This window comes from Acyrthosiphon pisum, chromosome A2 (genome assembly GCF_005508785.2).
Source record: "Acyrthosiphon pisum isolate AL4f chromosome A2, pea_aphid_22Mar2018_4r6ur, whole genome shotgun sequence".
Lineage (NCBI taxonomy): Eukaryota > Metazoa > Arthropoda > Insecta > Hemiptera > Aphididae > Acyrthosiphon > Acyrthosiphon pisum.
Window position 1 is genome coordinate 35,845,895 of NC_042495.1, and position 19,044 is coordinate 35,864,938.

Genomic DNA, 19,044 nt, shown 5'->3' on the forward strand with positions numbered 1-19,044 from the left:
CCGTTTTTTTGGTAAATAAAAAAGTATTACTTGATAATATTACAAATACCTGAGTATAATATACTCATAAGGGAATGGAAGATATGCCGAGGCATTTGTCGGTTTGTCACAATATCAAAAAACCAGCAACAAGCAATAATTGTGGCCCAATGGCCGAGTTTCTCATTCTCACACTGGACATAAAAATGTTCCTATGTCAGCGATTCCATACTTCGTTGGACTGTTTAATCAATTTAATGAATGAGCACAATTGACAAGAGTCGCAGGCGCGTTTCCTCGAGGACTCAAAGACGACCACGGAAGCGGGCGGAACCCGACCACGATGGCTGCGAGGGCAACGATGACGGTTGGCGACGGTTGGTTAGTGCGCTATAGATATTGTGTTGCAGAAGACGACCGTGAGTGTGCTTTCGGAGTTCTTGCAAATAAATGGCGTGTGTCGCATACTCCCATGTGGAACCTGAATTCACTGACATTATCATCAAAGCGTGTTGTATATTACATAATTTTGTTCGTAAGAAAGACGGAATAAATTTTGAAGATGCTGAAACCCATAGCCTGGATGACATAGAAGCTCGTTGAACAGGAACTCGTTCAGAAGGCATTGAAGTGAAGGATTACTTTGCTCACTATTTTATGGGCCCTGGGGGCCGATTCATGAGTTTTGCGACAAATTTATCGAATTCGATAAAATAAAACGACTTTATCGGGTGTGACAAAATTTTATCGAATATGACATAAAATTGGTATTCTTGAACCTAATGTGACATAATATACATAATTAGAAACCGTTTTTTTGGTAAATAAAAAAGTATTACCCCCCCCCCCCCCAAATGACGCCACTAGGCTACCGTATTAATAATAACTAATAAGTAATAACAATATAAATATAAAACAAAATATAAAATATCCACAATGACAAACCGGCACCGCTCAGAATCATTTTTTGTATCCAATGATATTAACCTATCATTGAATTCAAATTTAATACTATCCATTATTCAGTGACCACTTGTAACTTATTGTACAGCAGAGTGACATCCCCTTACCCACCTTTTTTAACAATCATATCTAGTGCAACTATTTTTATTCTGTGTTCTCTTATCTTTTGTATATTCATATTCCATATGACTATATAATAAATATATTTGGGACCATATCTAATTTTATTCTCAAATTATTGATGTTATTTTTTTATTTTATTTTGATAAGATACAAGCATGGGCCCAAAACAAAAAGTGATAAAATAGTAATTTAATAATAAATTAAAATTAATGAATAACAATTAATATACTAAATAAACAATTTATCAATGAAACTAAAAATAGAGTTTGAAATAATATTAGCAAAGACCCAATTTAACAGTGTTTTTAAGGATAATTGAAATTGGGGTCTTCAATAGCAATACACATAAGACGGTTTATAGGAGAGTTACCTAAGTAATTAGAGGTAGAAAATGGAATTAAAAATGATGGAGTATATCATTGAATTCAAATTTAATACCATCCATTATTCCAGTGACCCACTTAATGTATAGCAGAGCGACATCCACCTACCCACATTTTTTAACGAATCTAGGACAAAATATCCAGGGACAAAATATCCTGTACTAAAATATCCAAGTTAAAATATCCAAAGTCAAAATATCCAACGGATAAAATATCCAAGGATACAATAACCAATATATAGGACAAAATATCCAAATAGTTATTATTTATTTTTTTTTTGTTACCTTATAACTGTAGATAGTAAAATAATAAAAGTAAAATGTTGCGTGCATAAGCTTTAGTTATCGCCTATCGTTGTTAAACTACAATTACGTACAATATTATATCTGTAGGTAATCTTTATTGTAGTAGACACAATAAGTCAGTCCAAGGTCGACACTTTTAGCTACAATTATTTTATCATTTATAGCACACAACGACAAGTGCAAAAACTAGAATTGGAAACATATTACTGAGAAGATGAGACGTTCAGTACATTTTGTGCAATGCTAGAAAAAAATTATTATTTGGATATTTTGTCCTATATATTGGTTGTTTTATCCCTGGATATTTTGACCTTGGATATTTTGACTTGGATATTTTGTCCCAATACCTTTTTTAAAAATGATCTAGTGTAACTATTCATATTCATGTTATGTGTATGAATATACAAAAGATAAGAGTCTTTTGTATATTCATATTCCATATATATATATTTGAGACCATGCCTAATTTTATTCTCAAATCATTAATTTTATGTTATGTTGTTGACTTCGTATTTTATGTTTTGCTATGTAACTTTGCATTGTTTACTTTTCAAAATTTTGACCTCTATCTTCGATTTTAGTTTATGATGCAACTTACTTTTGTCTTAATAATTTTATCTTTAAGGGACTATACTTCCGTTGAATTTAAGTATTATTTATGTGTGGAAATTAACAACAGTATGCGTTTAAAAAAAAATTACAATGTCAATTGATTCTATTTTTCCAATACGAATCTATATCTAACTCTATTCTTCCAAAAATGACAACAACAAACACGTTTTACACATAAGCATCTTGATCCCTATGAGGAAATTTCAATATTAACAAAAGTTATTAAATATTGTTACCATCCCATATAAGTATTTGGCACCATGATCGAATTTTGTAATTGGAGTTATGCCGTTGTATATACTAGGGTCGCATCCATTCAATAAATATGTTTTTATTTCATAGAAGGTTACGAAATCGTTCATTGCTGCAAAATTATACACTTAAAAAAAAAAGATTAAAATGTAAGTTATAATATCCTTGATAACTTGATACATACATTAATTTTACAATTATTTTAGGTTAGGAATAACTTTAATACTACGATTTGATGTCTAGTTCATTATTCTCCTAGCTACATATAAAACAACTATAATGATTTAAAACAATGTAGGTAAAATAAATTGATAATTTTTGAAATTATATAGGTATCTTTATTATCGACATGTAACTTAAAATAGCAAAAAATACCTTGGTGTATGGGAGTATTGTATCTTAATGATTTTAATCGGTATAATATAAAAGTATATATATACGAAATGTTTATCCTTGTTCTCTGCTCATCAAAATTTTGGATATTTATAACTCATAAACTACTCACCCCAAATTCGATTTTCATGTATCAAAATACTAAGAAAAATATTCTGCTTTGGAATATAAAATTAAAACCTTATGTTGTCATTCAAAAAAGTAAAAAACTTAAAAATTTATAAGGATACAAAATATTTAAAAATATAATTTTATAATAAAAACATTGTTTTGTAAGCAACTTAAAACTATGTAAAAAAAATATTTTCAAAAAAATTTACACATTTTAAAATAATGAGTGTTGTTTGATAAAAGAATCACCCGGTATATATATTCCAAAATAATTATGAAATTATTATTAATTGATGAAAAAATAAAGAGAGAATCTACCAAATATCTACTTTTGTAATATTCACATTATAGACATATTATTAACAAAATGCAATGATCAATATTAAGAACAAAAAAATTGTATAAACCTAAACATTAAATTAATATATAACATATCACGTACTACATGGGTTCTTAATAGATGATCCATGTGCATCTACAGCAACACCGATTATGAATCCAGGACAACTACATTCTGATAATTGTTTTATATATGGTATAATATATTGTGCAATTTTGTCATTGAATGGTCTATATAGCTAAATACACAAAAACAAGTAAGAATTAATTATATAAAAACCATTGCTAGTAATTTTTAAAATATGGAGGAAAAAACAACAGTGGAAAATGAATAATTACCTATACATAATACTAGTAAAAAATATTAATGGTATAGTTGTATAAGTAGATATAAATTATTCCACTTTTATTTATATTATCATTTAATAAAAAGGTACACAGTAATATTTTTCAAATGCAAGGACAGATTTTTAGCTATTTATAACTTCATAAGCATTTGAAATCTAGAATTTTGGATTCCTAGTAGACCGGTGAATATATTGATTTTACAATGGTTTGATTTATTTTGTCTTATGTGTCTGTGTAAACGTTTTATTATAGTATAAAAATTAAAAACAGGCTTCAATATTCCACTTCTAGAGGGGTTCTGGTAGCAATTCAGATTTATTTAGTATTGTTGAGAGGTAAAGTGAACAATAAAGCGAATAATCAGGAAAAAAATTAGGGAACATTTTTTTACAAAATCGGTTTTTGGTGTAGTTCGAAAGTAAATAAATATAGTGACATTAAATTGTCAAAAAATATTCATATTAGGTACTGGATAGGATATAATTTTCAAAATATTTTTGTGATATTTATATAGCTAGATATTTTAAAATATCCTAAGAAATAGAGGTTAACTGGAATTTTTCGTATGCAATGACTTTATATCATGAAATTTTAATTTTACATAATATTATCTACATTCTACAGTGACCTACTCAATCCGAGGTACATTCTAAACTTGCTATATTTAACAAAGCGTCTTCCCGCTTTTTTTTGTAAATTAAAAATAATACTATTTTTAATTATTTTTAACAGGTTTTCGAACAATTTTGTCGTTGGTAGTTTTATTTTATGAATCGATTTATGATGATCATCATAACAAAATATAATAACTAATGCAGAAATACTTTTAATGATATTAATACTAATTAATATTAATAATTTATTAATAATCACAAATAGCAATAATAGTTACGCAAATACATACGCATTCTGGCGTAAGCCCTTCTAAAAGGTATCCTGCTATCTTGTTTTCCTTTGCGAAATCACATAAGACTTTTGCGTCTTTTGCATTGCCATCAGGACCCAATATTATACCCCAATCCGTGTAAAAACCTTCTCGTGAAAGGGTCACAATCACAGGTTTATTTAAGTCTGTCACTAATTTGAGGAACGCTAAAACACATTTATAATATTATCTGATGGAATAATAAATGCTGTAATTACAATTTAAAAACTATAAAACTAATTATCAAACAAATTACTTATTATATTTATTTAAATTTAAATTATTAAAAAACATTATTGATCTATATTAACTATTCTATCAGCAATACTTTTTAATATAAAAAAAATAAAAATATTACTGACAAAACGACCAAACTTCTAATATTTAATAAACATTTTTCTTTTAAATATTACATGATACGTTCATAATTATTTTGATCCTCCATATCCATGGTTTTAGTCTTTTAGGTAAAGGCCATTGAAGGTATTCATCTACTCGTTATAATCTCGTTGTCCTCGGAAAATAATAACCATTATGAAGTCATATAATGTCATTTGGCGTAACACAAACGTGTAGGCGGGGATATGTTACATTTGTATGACACTTCTATTATAAATTATAATATCTAACCCTCACATTCTTCATAATATAACATTTTTTGTAGCAATTATCTAATGACTACTGATGGCTGTATTACCATATTATGTCCAGACGAACATATTATGTACCTAGTTATATGGATCACATATTATAAATATCCTATAACATATACAGACATTACCCACTCCTTTAAAATCATTCAAGGTCATAGGATAATGTTACAAAAAAGCAGTAAATCAAGCAATACCACGAGATTATCATTGCCTAATAATAATATACCTAATTCCAAACGAAAGTTTAAATATAATATACTTGTAGGTATATGTATAAAAAATTAATTTACTTTTATCAACATCTATTACAGACAATTGGTTGATTGAAAATCGACTGTAAATAATTATTTCACATTCACACGGTATTTCTTTGGGGTCTAGACTAATTAATTCTGTACTAGAGTCCATCATGTTTCCTTTGTAATAGCACATGATTGATTTAGAAGATATTGAGTTTCCTGTAGCACCTGAAATCATAAAACAATGATTATCTTTCAATTTAAGATATTGGTAACAAATTTATGATTTCAACATAATTGTGTAGAACATAGGTATTTGTAATTTACATAAAATTATTATAGCATCGATTTTTATTTTAATCGAGTTAGTTTTAATATAATATTATTAGAAAAGTAACTAAGGACGTATGAAAATAACACGTTATATCAGCAAATTTTTTTATGTAGTCTGTTATATGTGGTAGTAATTTGTACATCGATATTTGATGTCAAATGTCAATACTCAATACTAAACCTAAATCTTCATACCATATATGCTTTTATATGTTTTTTACAATTCAACATAGGTATAGGTACATTACAGCGATTTATAAAGATTGAAAATAAATAGGCACAACTATGTTTAATAATGTTTGAAGTTAAAATGTTAAGAAAATTGATCAAAATCTTAATTCTTGAACATACGAATATTTTTTAGTTACACTTGTTACAGTTTTTAAATGGTCTACTTTTATAGCTAAGTTTTGAAAATTTAGAACAAGGTTCTTTATTCATTTTTTTTTATAGAAACCTATAAAATACATAATATTATGATTTTATATTGTAATTAAGAAAATATAATTTGTGGGGACTTGAAATTTTTTGCCATTATATATTGTAACATTCAAAATTACACCGTACATCCACAGATCATAATATACAGTGTTAATATCTAGATATATTTCCTCCTCTGGTCAGTGTCATTACGATAACATCGCCGCACTGCGTAGCGCCGCCCTCTCTTCACCTCTCCATCAAAGTACAATGTACAAATGTACAATGCACCTAATTATACGTATTATAATGTATATTAGTATATGTAAATTGAATATCAGCCAATTAATATAATCAAATTTTTCCACACCCGTGGAACTACCAGCTTCGGATGATTTTTTTATTGAAATATTTTCTTTGAATATTTCAACTCGTGTAAAACACTTGGGGCCGTATTCATAGTCGATGCTTAAGAATAAGTATTGTATAAGCAATACTTATGACTCAAATGAGATTTAAAAACGAGAATTTGGCTTATGAAATGAAAAAGTATTAGGTACTTGTTTTTAAGGTTGGTCGGGAGCTACCTACCTTAAGCATCGCTTTTAGTTGCTATCACAAATTATTTATTTTTCAAATCACGGCCCTTATAGTATGGAGGGAGGCGAATGCCACTCATTCTCCAGAGCGTCCCTATACGGACCGGGCCACCGATATGACACGTAAGAGTACGTAAGTACCTACCTCATTTATAATTATATAAAATATATAATATAATATGTCTACTTTCACCTTGGCTGGTATTCTTTATTATTATCAAGGTATGATAATCAATGGTATCAAGCTGATTGCCTCTTCATCTCGATTGAAGAATAGTCTTGGAATTTTTTGATAAAAAAAAATGGCATTGAGGAGAATTTCCGTAACACACTTACTGTAACGGGCCACCGTCAACAGTTGGATAGTAGGATGTAAATTGGAATGGCCAAGCCGAAGTAGTAATAATTTGTAGTTTATTTTAATTCAGTATAATAATATTATAATAATTTCTCAGTTCACTTTATTTAACTTATTGTAATCGAGATGTGACTGCGTATTTAAAATAAATGTCTATTCGAGTTAAGGCTGGCTGCTCGTCTGATGGACACGTCTTGTCCAACGGCATATCTCGTCGGGTAGTTCTATTAAATCCTTACTATGGCATTTTTAGTATAAAAATGGTATACGTGTCCTATACACCTGAGGTCATTTCGGACGTCATTCAAATAATCATACTATTTCTGGATTATATTATTTTGTATAAAATAAACAATTTACACAATATTCAATAATGTTATAACTCACTATCGACTTTTTTCTGATATAGTTTAGGTATACATTGTATGAAACATATTACAACCTTTTTAAAATTATAGGTAGCCACAACAAATATAAAGTTAACAATATTTTGTATTAAGCATACACATTTACCCAACATAATGTGAGTGGACTCCAAACAACTTGTATGGACTGTATCCTATGATTTAGATAGGTATATAATAAAGACTAATAATATTCTGTAATGTAGCTTCACTCTGTTATGACTTATAAAACCAATATTTTCTGGGCGTACCTATTTAATATTTATGAAATGTTCCTTATTTCTTTAAAATTACTAGGCGACAACAGAATCTTTAAAACGATTATGATTTATAAATAATTTAAATATTATACCCATGAACACAATTATACTATACGTCATAATATAATAAATATAACAATTAACAGAATATATCTATACTAGATAAAAAAAAACCATTTTGATGACGTGGTGCTACATTGTTCATGTGAAACATGGAGCTCTAACTCTTTAAGTAGGTATTCAAATAATATAGGTACATACCCGTGGTATTGTCTAAAGCCATCGATTCGCCGAGGAGACAAAAAAATAACAAACACAAAATCATTGTATTATTGTTACAAATAAATACACTTAAATATTTCAATTCAAGACCAGAAAACAACCAACATAATAAAAAGCTGATTTAAAAATAACTAAATTCATACATTTTATATATTCAATTATAATATTATTTATAGTTTCATAAAATATTAATAATAACACTTTAAATAACCTGCCCGTAAATTTATAAATATGTCTGTATTAATTGCAAAATAAATATCTGTTGTAATATTTCACTATCAAAGTGTGTAAGTTATAGATAATATCGTACTGTCAAATATGCAGATGTTATTTCAAACAGGTATATAAGATTTATAGGTAGTGTAATTTGGGGAACTATAATATAACGATAGTGATATTTGTACGAAACAAAATATATTAAATAAATTTGTATGGTTAGTATTTTAATAAATAATAATGCGTACACAATTCAAACATAAGGTGCATAATTTAATCTGTGCCCTATTTGTTTTATCTGATTCAAATGCGTTCACACAAAATCATTTTTTAGATTTTTTAGATCTTAGATTAAAATCACTTATCACCTACAAAATAATAGATAAAAATGTTTTTGAGGATTTAAAATTTTTTTTAGATACATTTGACTTGAAAATGTAAAAAAAAAAATTGTAGATTTAAACAGACATAATATTTTTAGAAGTAATACTTAGACAAAATCATAATATGTCAAACCTCCAACACGCCAAAATATCGTACTCTATAATATGGTGGCACGTGATTCTCGTCAGAGAGAGAAAACAATATTGAAATAAATATTATATTGAAACAGGGCCTTTTCTAACATGTTATAAAATGGGTTTTATAACATATTATGACTATTTTATACATTAATTTATTCTGATACTTTGCAACTAGCAAATTTAATTAAAAATGGAATTCCATGGTTATATTTTTTACTTACTTACCTATACTCAATGCATATAATATATTTTATATTCATTGCATACGGCTCAATGTTATTTGATTGGCGATCTCTGCGAGCCAAACATTTAATTTGGGAAATTAGCAACTATTACTGCGAAAACTATTCCGTTTCATGTTGATAATAATATGTCTAACGGTGTCCACATAATATAATATTATACCATCTTCGTGTAATCCACTGGTGTCGTTTATCGAGATAGGTACCATATTTTTTTTGATCCACATTTTGTTGTGCTAAACCCGCTAACTATATGAGTCCCACATCCTGTACGAGCAATAACTTACACGACAATTAGTGTTTTTGCGTAGGTATAATGACTACACGCGATGAGATTTCAAAGAGACAACTTTTTATTGTTAAAAAAAGAAATGCAAAAATTCTTTTTACCATAACTATAAGCATTGCAATTGATTATACATTTATACATAGTATAATATTATAATATTATGCGTATACTCAATGCTATATAAGTGAATTTCTAATTCTAGTTCTACTATATAAGGACTAGGTACTCTCCGCAGTGAGAGTGATAGCAAGGGTGATCAGAAAGCATAATCAAATTAGAATCAACTTCGATTTATCCATAAAAGTATAAAACTGTTAATCACAGTGAACACATAGCAGGGGTGGCCAAACCGCGTCTCGCATGCGGCTCGCGTCATAGACTTTTGCGGCTCGCATCTTAGCGTAACATTAGATTGACGTAAGAGCCAAGATGTAAAAAAAAAAGGTCATATTATTATATATTATATGACCTTTTTTTTTTTTTTTACATCTTGGCTCTTCAATTTTTATTAATATATTTGGTGGCTCGCTGGCCACCCCTGCATTATAGGAAAATGAACTTGAAATCATCATATTCAGCCCAGTAGGTACCTACATTGAATGTTTGTGGTGTAAGTATTACCAGTGGCGGGCTGAACTTTTAAATGACGCATTTTCATAATTATGTACTTACCACCACCATCCTATTTTTACTTATAACAAAGTTATGATGTTAATAAAATGTGATCAAAAGAGCCAAGAGGTCAGGCTTTAGCATGAAATTCTGCGCCACAGTCACGGGGTCAAGTCTAGCAACTGCATCAAAATTGACCACTTCGGCTCGCCATTGGGTATTACAAAACAAAATTGTATATAATATACAAGTTAGTGAAGCTTTGCTTGAAATGCGCGGTTACATGAACGGAGGCGGAGATCAATGCATGTGTTCAACAAAACATTCAATTTTCAATGTTTTTCTAAATGAAAAAAACATATTTTTGTGATTGATTGATATAGTAATAGTAATAATAACAGTTGCATATTATATAAAAACATATTTTTTAATATATTTGTATAAATTCTTTGTTCATATTTTTTTGTTTACTTTTTAATACTATTTTATTTCACATGATTTTTCATAAATTATTGTTATGTACCTATTAATGTTTATTATAAAAAGCTTTGTAGTTGAACAAAAATGTTTAAACAGTGTACCTAGTACCTACCTAAAATAGTTATGAAGTCATGGCTGATCAACCAGGATTTTTAGGAGTAGGAATATTTATATATTAATATATTTTGTGTGTTATTTTATTTTATTTTGACAGACGAATTGGCGTAATTAGGTAGGTATAGCCGAAGCTTGAAGTGATTAAATGAAATAATTCGCATATATAACCTACAACCGAAAAAACCATTAATAAACAAAAAAAAGTTTCAGCTTCCATCGTGAATCTTAAGATCCCTGTTTGACCAGTTCTTTGAAATACGAATATCAGAAAATCTTTTCTTATTAAACATTTAGATTATTAGAGGAACCACTATTTTAAATATCAAATTCGTACGTTTTGTATTTTGAAACTAATATTGTATATTTAAATTAGATATTGCTTGATAGATTGTGCCACTGTTGTATTCTTACAATCCCTTATTTTCCCTTTTAAGGGTTGAATTTCCAACAATATTTTCTTAGCAGATGCCTACGTCACAATAGCCATCTGTATGCCAAATTTCAGCCAGGACAATCAGTCCATAAATCGTTTTCATTTTTACTCCTTTTAACGCTAATAAAAATTCTTAGGGGTACTAAGTATTATTAATAAACTTATTACTTAGATACTACATACCTACAAACTTCATACTCATAGCTTCAGCGGTTCTGGCTAGGCGATGATGAATCACTCAGGACGAGTAATTTTATGTATATAGATTTTGAACTCCTTAATTTTATTTATTACGATTTAATATGTATTCTTTTAAAAATAGGTATATACACATTGTACTGAGTACTAAACTGTGTCTAATTTGAAACTCACATTGTTAGCAGCCCACTTTATGTCCTATTTAATAAAGTTGTTTATATATATTTCTAGACACTAAAACCTTAATTTTTGACAAAATTGTGGTCACAGTGGCTTGATACATGTGTATAAACTATTTTAAATACCTACCTACAATACAATATAATCTTTTTTCTTAAATAATGAAATATGAAAATTAAATTATAAATGTTCTTCAACTTTATTTTATATAACATATTATGTCAATATTAATTCATAGTATAATAATTGTATGCCTATCATCTAGATTTAGACAGCCACTGTTATTGAAATTTGTCCGTAAATCTCACAGTCTTAGTTAATTCACTATTTGAATGATGAGCATAACTTAAAATAATAGTCACTAATCTACTGGTTTTGTAATGTTATGTTGGCTTGTTAAACAACAATGGTGCTAACATTAATTTTACGATGTATTATAAATATCCAATCACATACATACTCTGCTACACTTTATTAATAGACAGAAAAAATAAACAAAATAATTTTAATTTTAAGTTTAATAGTATTAAAAAATAATTTAGCTTTACACGAGATTTCAAAATGTATTTAACAACACAACATTGCATTTTATCAGAGAAAATGCGACTATACAACAATAACGATAAGTAGAAACAGAAAAAATATGTTTAAAATAATAAATACAAATTAAATTAAATTAAAACACATATTAGATCTGATTATATCAACAATTAGAAAAATATTATTATCATGCCAATATAATATAGGCAATAAAAGGAATACAATTTATTGTTAAGCAACTTAAGAACATGTAATTAACATTCATTCAATCACTGCTACTGCTGCTACTACTGCTACTACTGCTACTACTTGATGACTTTGATCCCTTATGGTGTTTATACCCTTCGTACATTGCATAGGCACCAACACCGGCTCCAGCAACTCCAGCAACAGGAATACCATATTTCAAAGCTTTTTTGGCGGCTTTTTTGGCTTGTTTTTTTTGAGCTTTTGCTGCTTTACGCTAAACATTAAGGAAAATTCATATAATTAATTAACTAATTAAGACAATACAAATTAAAAATAACTAATGTATATTTCCATTTTCAATTTATTATTTTTGCGTATTACTCTATTTTATACGCCAACATATCAAATTATCCATCTTACAGCACATACAACAAATATTGTGAGACCCATAATCTGAGTTCTAGGTCAATAATTAATAAATTACCTGTATAAAAAATTCAAAAGAAATAACTTAAGTTTTTTTTTATCATTTATTTATTTATTATTCAAGTATTTTTGAGTTTTATTTGATGTTTAATTTTGCAATCTAAAAATATTTATAATTTATGTAATATGTTTCGAAATTAAGAAATCAAACGCTACCGGCATAGACGCATAGGCACCAACACCGGATCCAACAAATCCAGCAACAGGAATACCATATTTCAAAGCTTTTTTGGCAGCTTTTTTGGCTTGTTTTTTTTGAGCTTTTGCTGCTTTACGCTAAACATTAAGGAAAATTAATTTAATTAATTAAATAATTAAGACAATACAAATTACTAAAAATTAATCTTAAATTTCATTTTCAATTCATTATTTTTGTATATTACTCTATTTTATACACAAACATATCAAATTATCCACCTTACAGTATCAGTACCCAGTGGCGTACATATGAGGGGGGGGGGGTATTATGGGTGCCGTATATCAATCAAAATAGATATTTGATCGTACACAGTCAGTTAGTTGCATGCGAACATAAATACATATTAATATTGTCATTATCTCGGCCGACTCGATTGAACAACAGAGAAAAAACCAACTACGTTATAATCATTGAATTTCGCAAGATCGACATTAATACGGTGAAAAGGTTTCTATTTTTATAGCATTATCTTAAATGACCATGTTAAACATTTTTATTAAATAATATTATGAATTTATTACGAAAATTTCTTAAACATGCTTAAAAATCGATAAAATAATTGACAACGAAAAAAACATACAAATATTGCTAAATTCAAAAAATATTATTCCAATAATTGAGGCAGTTATTTAGTGCGGCCATCAAAACTTGGCATTAAAAGGATACTGTGATTCAGGAAAAATTTTAATTGATGACTCAAAAGTAATAAATGATAAGAATCAAGTTAACTTCAGAGAAATTATACAATACCGAGCTCAAGGAGATATTGAAATGAAAACCTATCTGGAAAGCTCGGGAAAGATGAAATATACTAGTCATAGAAGTCAAAATAATATGATTAATGCTTTTAACAAAATTTTATTGGACAAAGTTGTCCCCCCCCCCCCCACCAGAACAAATTTGAATGTACGCAACTGTCAGAACATACACTAAATATTGTGAGATCTATAATCTGGGTTCTGGTCAGCAATTAATAAATTACCTATATAACAAATTTAAAAAAAATAACCTAAGTTTTTTTTATCATTTATTCATTTATTTTTCAAGTATTTTTTAGTTTTATTTGATGTTTTAATTTTGCTATCTATAAACATTTATAATTCAAGAGTATGTCTTAAAATTAGGAAATCAAACACTACCGGCATAGCCGCATATGTAATATTTCTTTATACTTAATTTAAAATGTTGAAAATAAGTTAAAAAAGAAAATATTTAAAGTGAAATAAATTTGATTATTTTTACTTCAATATTGACCTAGAAATCTAGAACATATTAATGGTTTAAGAAAGAATAAGATTAATATAAAGTGCACCAGCACTAGTTACTAACGCAATAGTAACTTGAAAATATAATACGACCGACATAGACAACAAACCTGACAAGTGGCATGCATAATATACATAATAACATTTGAAATACTTCACAATTTTTTATTATTTCATTTGTACACAAACTTACAGGGTGAATATGTCCAGTTACAGCATAATTAGTTAGTCCTTGATTGATAGCATGTTTAATTGGTGAACTTGTGTGTTTCTATATTTAAAACAAATATATATAATATGTATTTATATATTATGGTTAAATAATTATACACTACAGGAATTATAAACAATATATGCACTATTTTATTTTACAAATTATCTAATATATTAAGTAGGTAATATTATTTTTAATTGCAATGTAACTACTTACAATTATAAGTCAAAACAAATTTATCCACTATAAGTAAAAACCAAGGATACAAAACAAACAGAAAAAAATTGTTTGTGCTAAGTTAGTTATTCAATAGTAGTGGCACAACTACAGAGGTAACTTTTTGCATTCCTATGATATTGTTGTAATTTCAACTATCTATAGTTTTAATAATGTAATTTTCTTATTTTTTTTCTTATCTTGCATTCTGATAAAAAAAAATTATTACAATTGTATTGCAAAAATCTTAAATTAAAAAATCAATATATAATTTTAGTAATTTTTTAAGATATTCTTAAGGAGTTATAGACATACTCAGTACAATCTACAGTCCAAAATGAATATATTGGGTAAGGCTAAAATTATTTTTATTGTATCATTTCAAAATATGAGAATAGAACAGATAAGGCATTTTCAGAATTATGGTTAAAAAGCATAACATTTTGTAAAAAAATTACATATTATTAGATATTTCCCATCCAAATTAGTTAGCTAATAGATTCTATGTTCATACTATGACTATGATAGACTATTTAAAAAACAATTTTTTTAAGCGCCAAGACAAAAAAGAACTCAACCAAATAATTTAATACATTTTCGTTTGGATACCACTTCCAGACCTAGTTAATGTTATGTAATTGTTCTGACAAAATATTTAACACATTTTCTACTATCGATAGGTAAAACATTGAACACTTTAGAAATGTAATATAATAAAAAAAAAAATGTGTTAATTTTTTTTTAATAATGGTATTAGGTATGAATAATAGTATAATCTAAATATTGGTGATATACTATATACTACTATGTAATGATGGTGGGTATGATAGGCAGAGCCTCCCCCCCCCCCTCACGGCTTTGTGAACGATTCATAATTGCAGCAATTCCCAAGATTTAAACTCTGGTTGCGCCACTGTAATGAATAGTATTTACTGACTAAGAACTAAGAAGTTGTTTATGTTAGAAACAAACCTGTAAATAAGGTGAATTATGAGTTTGGCCAGGATAGGCACTATAACCTGATGCATAAGGAGGAACAGTTCCAGGTGGAGCTCCTGGCATATGCATATGACCTGCTGATGAAATATGTCCAGGTGCATAGCTTCCAGACATAGGCATCTGTCCAGGCATAGGCATCTGTCCGGGCATAGGCATCTGTCCGGGCATAGGCATCTGTCCGGGCATAGGCATCTGTCCGGGCATTGGCATCTGTCCAGGTATGGGCATATACCCAGGAGGATTACCAGACATTGATATTTGTATACTATGTAATTGTGCTTCTCCATCAATAGCTAAATAAAACACACTTTGAAATGGTATTCTGTGTTTCATTTCTGCGTAGTGGGATCCATTAAATGCAATCTAGTATATTAATGAAATAGTAGTTTAGAACAATGTAATTCTACACAATCAAACATTATAATCTAACTATTTATTTAAGCTCACTTTATATTCATAAGCATCACACAGTATGTCCAATTTAAACGGCTGACCTCGAATTAGGGCCACAGGTGGACCGTGAGATTCCTCCACGCCCCAATTTTGTGCTTGAATAGTATTCCTGACAATCAAGTTACGGTTGAAGTCTAAAGCAACAAACAGGGCTACAGAGTCTCGAGGAGCAACATTTGGACCAATTTGTAAATTTATACAGACCCTATACAAAAACAATGACAAAAGTAAAAAAATTGTGCAAATATTAACTTGGCTTTGATGATGTCACAATATAATTGTAATATTGAATATTAATAATCACCTGTTTGAGGACGGGAATGACGTGCCATGGAAGCTGAGCATCGTGCCTTGTTTCAAACCATTTTGTATCGGTCCAACAAACGGAAGAGTCTGAAAAACATGATATCAAGTGTTAGTAAATTATGTACTGTTTATAACCATTAACAGGTTAATTAAATTAGTTGAATACTGTACACTTCTTTTTTATTATTATATTACAGTAGATGCTACCCATAATTGTCTACAATATTGCTTGCAGTAATTAGAAACAATATCAAATACCTAAACAATTATGCAATAATAAATATAATAAGGTGTTGGAGACTTACCGGATTGAGTATTGGAGCTTGAGCCATGACAAAATCGACGGGATTGAACGAAACGACGAGAACAGAGCAATCGAATTCAATCAAATGCGAATACGAGAATGATTTAAGTTTGGAAGAGATCTAGAAGTTTGGTGGCGAGAAGGTCTACAGCAGTGAGTCGTCAGAAATGAATCATTCGTCTTATATATCACAGACGCACAGCAAATGATCAAGCATAGACATCGACTGTGGTGTATATTGGATAAAAATTACTGTGGTGACTAAGAAACTATATTGGATACATTAATAATTAAATAATGTTTGGGTAGTACACTAGTACCTACCTACCTATATAAGTGGTAGTGACTCATCATTTGTCGCCAAATGTAGCGAATTGTTATGATAAAAGATTATTCTTTACTATCAGAGATGAACAACACGAAGTGTAGTCGGTCCACATTGACGTCACGAACGCCGAATTGACGTCACTATGTATTTGTAAGATCAACTACAGGCGAACCGGTTTCACTGTATAAATATAATGGTGTTTACTGTTGAACATCAGATTATTTTCAGCAATGGTTATTAAAAAGTTATGTTTATAAGTTATAAATCATAGTCAAAGTAAATCTAAATAGATCATTAATCCACATTGGTTAATACACTTTAGAAGGTACACTTTATAATTTATAACATTGGCGTAAGTGTGGAGGTAACGGAGGGCACTTTTCAAACGCAGATATTTTATAAAGAGGGCAAAAGTATCATTATATGCACCACCAACCCATATATCAGTCCTTTGATGTGTCACTGGGCAAATCTTAGAATCTGCTAAAAATAAGCTAAAATATATTTTAAAGAAAATATGAATTTGCAATCGGTAAGGCGCGTCCAGACGGAGCAGCTTTTGCCGCGTGGCACGAGTGTGACGTCACAAATTCGTTTTCTCCGGGTTTTCCGCAGGGAAAATTTTCAATCGGCATATAGTGGTTGGTGGTTGGTCCATCAAAGAAAAGGTGCGAGGCCTCCGCCGCGTCTGCGTGGAAGTATTTTCTGCAAAGCCTCAATCAGTACTTGTTTTTATACATTTTTTTAATATTTTAATTAATTATTAATCAAATTATATTATCGAAAAACAAAATAATATGCCGCGTCTCCTGGACACGGTTATTTGGGGCGCGGAACGGGACCAACGAAAAACCCGCTACGTCTGAACGCGCCTTTAAGAGCAGTGTTGCCGTTTTCAGGACTATAAAATAAGTTTTAGACAAAAAAATATAGAAATGGCTAAATTATTTCTTTTTTTAATATAACTATATTAATATATGCCTAAGAAATGTTAACAAAAAATTAAATGTATTTAACACATATTAAATTATAAAATGTATATACAATAATACAATTTGTAATTTGAATTTTAAATGCATACAAAAACAATTAAAATGAAGCCCGGATTAAGGGGGGGGGTCCAGGGTGGGCCATGGCCCCCGGGCCTCGATAGTTAGAAATTGTTTAGGGGCCTCAGATTTGTCCATTACTTTTTTCATTATAGGCTATAACACTGCATAAATCACCTAAAAAATCAATGATTATTTAACGAGGAAAAAAACCTTGTAAATTATAATTTATAAATAAAGTGATACATTATTCATTATTTATTGCTATGTTCCTAATACCTATTTATATTTATTATAACAGGTACCTAATATTAAATAATATAATGTACATAATATTTTTTTCGTTCAGAGGCTGCATTTAAAACTTTGGCCCCTGGGCCTCAAAATGGCTTGATTAAAATAAATATTATAGCAAAAAAAAAATAATAATAATTCAAAGGTTCAGTATAGAATATGTCAGTCTTGAGTCTTTCATATAATATTATATGATTATAGAAGACTAGATTAATACATTTAAAAAAAATGTAACATTAACATTTAAAACAACAAAATAAGAATCTTTCATCAATAATTAATATTGTTTGCATAATATATGCAATACTAGTTTAATACTTTTAAAAAAAATGGAGCATATATAGATGACATTTAATAATAGCTAAATTTGGTTTATTTATGATAATATTAAATAATATTATTTTAATGTTTAATGGCTAGAAAAAGCTAAGTTTTAATGAAAAATAAGCAAGAATATAAGCTATTGGCTAAGCGATATATGTATATTATGAACCGGGCAGGGTAGGACTTAAAATAAAACAGCGGGTAAGTGGGTGTCGCTCAGCACCTACAGTAGGTTACCAGTGGGCCACTGTAAATAGATGGTGTCAAATTTGAATTCAATGATATAAAATTATTGTATACGAAAAA

The 19,044-nt window shown here is 28.9% G+C and overlaps 2 protein-coding genes across 4 annotated transcripts in view; both read right to left on the reverse strand.

The window, feature by feature from the left end:
• Positions 1-10,457, reverse strand: part of LOC100574284 — a 23,285-nt gene extending 12,828 nt beyond the window's left edge. Inside the window, exons 1-5 of one of the 2 annotated variants that reach the window (XM_016807057.2) lie at positions 10,225-10,457; positions 5,677-5,853; positions 4,713-4,900; positions 3,564-3,699; positions 2,602-2,744 (exon numbers count right to left, since the gene is read on the reverse strand). In XM_016807057.2, the coding sequence (XP_016662546.1) occupies positions 2,602-2,744; positions 3,564-3,699; positions 4,713-4,900; positions 5,677-5,818 (609 nt within the window). In that variant the 5' untranslated portion in view covers positions 5,819-5,853; positions 10,225-10,457. Of the gene's footprint in view, positions 1-2,601; positions 2,745-3,563; positions 3,700-4,712; positions 4,901-5,676; positions 5,854-8,260; positions 8,432-10,224 lie in introns of those variants that run through there. The other variant, XM_003246613.4, reaches the window with a different exon arrangement.
• Positions 10,458-12,074: 1,617 nt separating this feature from the next.
• On the reverse strand, positions 12,075-17,113 carry LOC100160038 (galectin-9). Of its 2 annotated transcripts, XM_008188019.2 has the most exons (7): positions 16,745-17,113; positions 16,438-16,526; positions 16,128-16,338; positions 15,654-16,043; positions 14,445-14,522; positions 12,944-13,063; positions 12,147-12,575 (listed from the first exon to the last, which is right to left on the reverse strand). In XM_008188019.2, the coding sequence occupies exons 1-7, from the start codon at positions 16,769-16,771 to the stop codon at positions 12,378-12,380; spliced, it is 1,113 nt and encodes a 370-aa protein (XP_008186241.1). In that variant the 5' UTR covers positions 16,772-17,113; the 3' UTR covers positions 12,147-12,377. The 2 variants fall into 2 exon arrangements, with proteins under 2 accessions (XP_001943769.2, XP_008186241.1); XM_001943734.5 differs by lacking the exon at positions 12,944-13,063 and having other exon boundaries at positions 12,075-12,575.
• Between the last annotated feature and the right edge of the window lie 1,931 nt (positions 17,114-19,044).